The 6000-nt window shown below is 40.7% G+C and overlaps 1 protein-coding gene across 5 annotated transcripts in view; it reads right to left on the bottom strand.

The window, feature by feature from the left end:
- Nucleotides 1–556: 556 nt before the first annotated feature.
- Nucleotides 557–6000, bottom strand: part of PRR11 (proline rich 11) — a 44055-nt gene continuing 38611 nt past the window's right edge. For 4 of the 5 annotated variants that reach the window (XM_069971229.1, XM_069971228.1, XM_069971231.1 and 1 more), the window contains 8 exons: nucleotides 5795–5917; nucleotides 5436–5675; nucleotides 5188–5286; nucleotides 4394–4432; nucleotides 4198–4307; nucleotides 4054–4113; nucleotides 2597–2693; nucleotides 557–1711 (listed from right to left, as the gene is read on the bottom strand). In XM_069971229.1, coding sequence (XP_069827330.1) covers nucleotides 1640–1711; nucleotides 2597–2693; nucleotides 4054–4113; nucleotides 4198–4307; nucleotides 4394–4432; nucleotides 5188–5286; nucleotides 5436–5675; nucleotides 5795–5917 — 840 coding nt within the window. In that variant the 3' untranslated portion in view covers nucleotides 557–1639. The remainder of the gene's footprint in view (nucleotides 1712–2596; nucleotides 2694–4053; nucleotides 4114–4197; nucleotides 4308–4393; nucleotides 4433–5187; nucleotides 5287–5435; nucleotides 5676–5794; nucleotides 5918–6000) is intronic. The other variant, XM_069971232.1, reaches the window with a different exon arrangement.

The following is a 6000-nucleotide window of genomic DNA, read 5'->3' as shown; positions in this document are numbered from 1 at the left end:
TTAGTCTATGGAGCCTGTATTGCATTAAGAAGGGGAAAGCAGTGAGCAGGGGACTGAAGTGCTTCGCCGCATGTTTCTTCAGGCTCTATCTAGCGTTCAGTAGGGGTCTGAACACCCTCAACCCAACTAATCAAAAGAGTAAAAAGTTTCTTTTACAGTGACAGTAACACTTTGACCTCTATGGGAGGTGACTGTGTAAACTTCAGTTTAGTTGTTTTTTTGGCTTGCTAATTCCCTTCAGTTCTGCAGGAACAAAAGCAGCAGATAGTTGGGTAGCCAAGAAGACATTACAGTTTAGACCCTGACAGAGCAGCATTATCGCAGCAGTACAAGATATTAAGCATATGAGCTGTATGACATAAGTGTTGCAAACCCTTCCATTTCTGTGGTTGTTATCTGGGCAGAACACAGTATGCCAGTCAAATACAGAGCTCATACAGTGCAACCCCATGGGCAGGAGGATAATATATAATGTATTATCCTGCCCATGGGTTTGCACTATATGAGCTTTGTATTTGACTGGCATACTGTGTTCTGCCCAGATAACAACCACAGAAATGGTATGTATGTATATATATATATATATATATATATATATATATATATATATATATATATATATGCGCCAAGTTTAGTTATGCAATACTTACTGGGCATTGAAATGGAAAGTTAACTGAACATTCTAAAATCATTATGTGAAACAGTAGATAATACATAGAAATACAGCACAGATAAAATGAACATAAAAAAAACATAAAAAATGTGCAAATTAAGAACAATATCCCCACCAGTATTTGGTATCAGCTTATCAGAGCAAAGAAACACGAGTCATGTGTGCGAAACACCAACAATGAACCCATTATAACAGATGGTGCATTTGTTGTTCAAATAGCATTATACATTGTTGTATAAAACTGAGTGATATAAAAAAGCACACATGAAAAAAAAACACCATTCTTATCCAGTAACCACTATAATGGTAATGTGCCACTACATGAGAAGCCCAACGCTTGTGATACAACAGTGTTTAACCGAGGACCAGCTCCATTATACTCCTGTTTTGTATGCACACATGTGACTTGGAACATTTAAACATTGGGCCAGCGGTATCCATCCGGCTGGGACAAATATCAGACACAGCTAGCAACCAATCACATTTTATTCTGAAGCCGAGCTTTGATTGGTTGCTACCAGAATAATAAATCTGGGACACGGTGTATCTGCACAAATAGACCTAAGTGAATGAACTGTGATACAAAATACAATAGTGGTTTCCTCAATATTAAGAATACATCTAAGGCTCGGTTCACACTGCGTTTCCTGTCTCAGTATGGTTTATTTTAACGTAGAGAAAGATGTATATAACATAAGTCTAAGGGAAACAAATTCTGCAGGAGGGCATACAGCAGCATACCATACGTTATTATATCTTCCCCCCCCCCCCTTTTTAATGTATATGTTAAACCGCAGTGTGCAGCTAGCCCTACATTAGTGGCTTCTTCCAATACAATTTCCAGTTAAATAAGTGTGTCATCATTTTCATAGAAAGTTGGGAAAACACATTTAGTGCACTTTAACTCTAGTTCTGATGCGAACACAGTGATGTTCTATTACAGACTCCATTCATAACTTTGCACTTCTAGCGAGTGTAATCGAGACCAGGGTTCACTGGGGACCTTCGCAGCGGTGATGGACTTTTTGGGTGAGCGAGCTATAAAATTAAAAAAAAAAGTTATTTTATTTTAGACTTAAAAAGGACATAAAAATCAAACCCACTCTAATCTTAAACACTGTACAGATGAATGATCATTTGTTCCCAGGTCTTAAGGCCCTATTAAGGTATGTTCACACTGTGAATGAAAGGGCGTGCACTCCTCTGCGAACGCCGCTCTGCCATAGACAGGCTATAATCCTCCATCTCTCCGTGTAATAAGAGATGGAGTGCCGACTGATATTTAACCCTTTCACAACCATAGGTCATTGATTCCTCAATGCCCAGGTCATTTTTGGACATCAGCTTATGGGATCATAATGATTCCATAAGCTGATGTCCATAGCTCTGCCCCATCTTCTCTGTCCCCTGCCGCTGTTATAATCTTGTAACAGTGGCAGGGGAGTGAGGTGAGGGGGCAGAGCGCACGGCCATGCGCCTTGGCACGCTAGCCTTGCCTCCCTCCCTTCCTTCCCGCTGGCCTCCGTAGCCTGAGGCATCCGGTTTCCATGGCTACCATCAGGGCTCTGCTATCACTTCACAGAACACAGATGGTTACCCTATAAATGCTGTGATTGTGCTGACTACAGTGTCTATAGGTTTCCTGGCCATCACTGGCAGCCAGAACCCGCCGCAGATGAAACAGGGGCAGCTTCTGTGCCTGTGTCATGGGGGATTGTAAATTAACATTTGCCTGAGCCTGCAGCGACGTTAATTTACAGTGCAGCAGCAGGAGGGGGTTCAAGTAAAAGGGTTGCATGGACATCGGCAAATGTATGTACTTACATAGACATAACAGATAGACATCAAGACATTACTTACGGTTATCAATGGTAAAAAATAAATTCAGCTTTGCTACATCTTTAACTGAAATAACAGACTTGCCTGGAATTTCCGCCTTAAAGCTTTTGTCATTAATGGTGTCAGCCCAGTACCATTTTCTTTGTTTTCTCTCTCATATAGTGGGGTTCCTCCTGGACTCCTGAAAAAAATAAGATGAATTTATAATACTAAGAAAAAAATGGAGAAGAAGAAGGAGGGTACTGAAAGGTCAGATGAAAGGAACACTTATCTGCTGTTATGTTCCAATTAGGCATGTAATGCCGAGGATGAAGGTAATTTTCTTACCTTCATCCTCAGCGCTGTTTTCTTGCAATCTTCCCTTGAATATGTAAATTAGGTGGTCTGGTGCACTGGGGGTGTAACTGCAGCCCTCAGAGCACCGATCTGCCCCTCCTTATGTATATTCATTGGGTGCTCTGCAGTGACACTACATCAATAAGATGCAGCAAGGTTTTTCTAGTCCCTTATAATAAAAAAGTAATATAATGTTCCAACATATTTTTGTATTCGTTCTATATGGGTTTTATCATTTCTGTCTGCTAAGATTTAATCGGAAATTCCATTGCTAACTTCTACTCAATGAACAGCTTTCCTGGACATACAAAGTCACACAGATGCCTAGCAGTGACAGTATGTGTATCAGAGCTGTATCTTGTAATCCACCGTCACATCGTTTCCACATAACCTGGACAGATTGTCACCCCTGAGAGAAAACAGTCAGCAGTTTGCGCACAAATATGCGCCTTTTTGCCAAGGTACACCCCCTGCTTGCCTGATTGGTGGGCAGAAGGGCGTGGCAAGGCACGGAGAAGACCTTATTTATCGTAATTTACACGTGCTAGCTAGTGTAGATTTCAGAGTCTGCATATGGCAGATTCATCTGATTTACTGAGAGGTTAGTGTGTCTGCTGCAAGTTCTCAAAATAATTTTGTCAAAGGTTTCTTCTTTAGGTGCAAAAAGGCTTTTAATCATCGGTCTGGTGACTATAATCAATCCCCCCCCCCCCATGTGATGTTGTTGATCCTAATGCAGCAAGGGTCTGACTGAGACAGGGAGCGGGGAACCCCCGCCTTGCTGACAGTGTCCACTGATGATTAAAAGCCTTTTTGCACCAAAGAAGACGAGGACACTTTTGACAAGGGTATTTTGGCAATGTGCAGCAGACACTAGCTAATGGTGCTGAAAACTGCACCTTCCCAAAGGGTGTGTGTGTGTGTGTGTGTGTGTGTGTGTGTGTGTGTGTGTGTGTGTGTCACTTTAATACTGCACTGAGTCCTAAAGTGGAATGCACCATAAACCATTGGGTGTCCCTGGTGTCTTTTGCTCGCCCCACCAGCCTTGATTGAAAGATCTCTCCCTATAACCAAACAGGTAGAGTTCTATTAATTAAAGCTGGAGGAGTGAATGACTTGCGGTTCATCCAGTGTAAAAGTGATGACAGGTTCCCTTTAACAAGTTTAATACAATAGTCTGTATTCATTACCCTTCTGAGGCTTACCTTTCCATGTTGACCTTTCTTAGACGTTGCCTGACATCTAATGGGCTTTTAGATTTTTCTCTGTATAAATAAAGAAAAATGATGCCATTGTATCAGTAAGTGGTAAAAGTTTAGCTGTGAGCATATTCCAATTCAGCAACTTACTTAAAAATATTTGTGAGACGCTTTGGTGGCAGCCTAGATGAAATCTTTAGTTTGACGCCCTGTAGTTCTGATGCTGTGATCAGTGGAATGCAATGCCTTCTATTTATTGCCTTATAAAATGGAACAGAAACCATATATCAATTCATCATAATATAAAAATGTGTTATTATGTATTAATCACTTAATAAAACCTAACCTTATCCAAGTGATTCTGACATTGTTTTCTCGTAACAATCTGGTATAGTAACAAAAGTGGCAATTAGGTACGCTAACAAAGGTGAAGATCAGGTTCAGCAACAGGGGACAGGGACCACTATCAGGTACAGTAACAGGGGAGACTATTAGGTAAAGTAACAGGGGACCGGAGGGGGGCAGAGCTACCAAATGGGGCCACAGCAGAGCAGGTGCCTTTGTTATCACTGCTGTTAATTTCAATTAAGAAGATAAAAGTTATCCATAATCTTATCCAGTGTTAAAAAAACACGGCCACTTTCTTCTAGAGACAACAGGACTCGTCTCCAGATCAGATGTGGTTTGCAATTAAGTTCCATTTACTTCAATGGTACCGAGTTGCAAAACCAACACCCAAACTGGAGACAGTGGAAGAAAAGTGGCCATGTTTTTCTAATGCTGGATAACCCCTTTTAAGCCAGATTCTAGGCCGCCCATTGTCTGCTTCTGTTATCTTCTTCAAAACATTCATGCTGCCATGCAAATTTGCCTTCCCAAACTGGTTACCACTGTTTCACATAGACCAAGCACACTTCCTCAGATCCTCAGGTCTGAGGAAGCGCACTTGGACCACACAAAATAGCTGTAACCGGTTTGGGAAGCTACTGGCATCCCTTTCAAGATATTATCATGGCTGCAGAGAAGAAATAAAATCTACCATTTGCACAAAAGTTTGGTAAATGCTATCCCTTTTCTTCTTCTACCTTTCTTTAATTATGACTAAAGACCGGACAACCCCTTTAACCCTATAAAACTTACTTTTTGTTTATCTGTATTGTCATTGGTCTTTCTTAATTTGACGTTAAGAAGATCCTTAAGGGTTATCTGAATGGGTCCTTCTTGGTTTGAAGGCAGTGCCTGTCACATAAAAGTTATGTTTTCACATAGGAACATAAAATTAAAAATCTTGGTCATACAAGAATTAATATTTAAAACACCAAAACCCAGTAAGATTTGCATACTCCCAAGTATAATCTTTATTTAACTTAATTAAAAATGTATCTAACCTTTGGTGGTCGAGTGCTTGTCACTTTTTTCAAAGCCGGCAGACGTTTTTCAAGTGGAAAACTTGGTGGTGGAGGGGGTGGTGGTGGAGGGGGAGGAGGAGGAGGTGGAGGTGGTACAGAAGGCAAGAGACCTGCTTTTACTGTTTCCACCTTAGATTCTTTTTCAGAAGGTAAAGTCTTGGCCTGCTGACAACTGCAGCAGTGGACGCTTCCTGATAAACCTGAACTGGTGTCTTTAGTCTGATAGAAAATGAACACAAAAATAAACAGTAAAACACACATATCAAACTAACGCCACTTTCTGTAAATAGATCTTCTGCTCATCTTCTGGGTGAAAAACAGATGTTTTACATGCTCACCTGAAGTGTCAGCTGCAGCTTTAGAACCTCAACTTCAAGTTTATGCAAGCGGCGTTTCAATGTGCGTTGTTGGCGATGGTAGATGTAAGTTGGCACAATGGCATTTTTAAGAAAAATTAGTGGCTGAAAGGAAATAATTACAAAGTAGTAAATGCAGAATTGACATCAATGGATAGATTAATTGGTTGTAATGTAGTATCTAGAAT

The sequence above is a fragment of the Dendropsophus ebraccatus genome, chromosome 5 (genome assembly GCF_027789765.1).
Source record: "Dendropsophus ebraccatus isolate aDenEbr1 chromosome 5, aDenEbr1.pat, whole genome shotgun sequence".
Classification (NCBI taxonomy): Eukaryota; Metazoa; Chordata; class Amphibia; order Anura; family Hylidae; genus Dendropsophus; species Dendropsophus ebraccatus.
The sequence above is the reverse complement of the archived record's forward strand: the minus strand, read 5'-3'. Positions and strand labels throughout refer to the sequence as shown.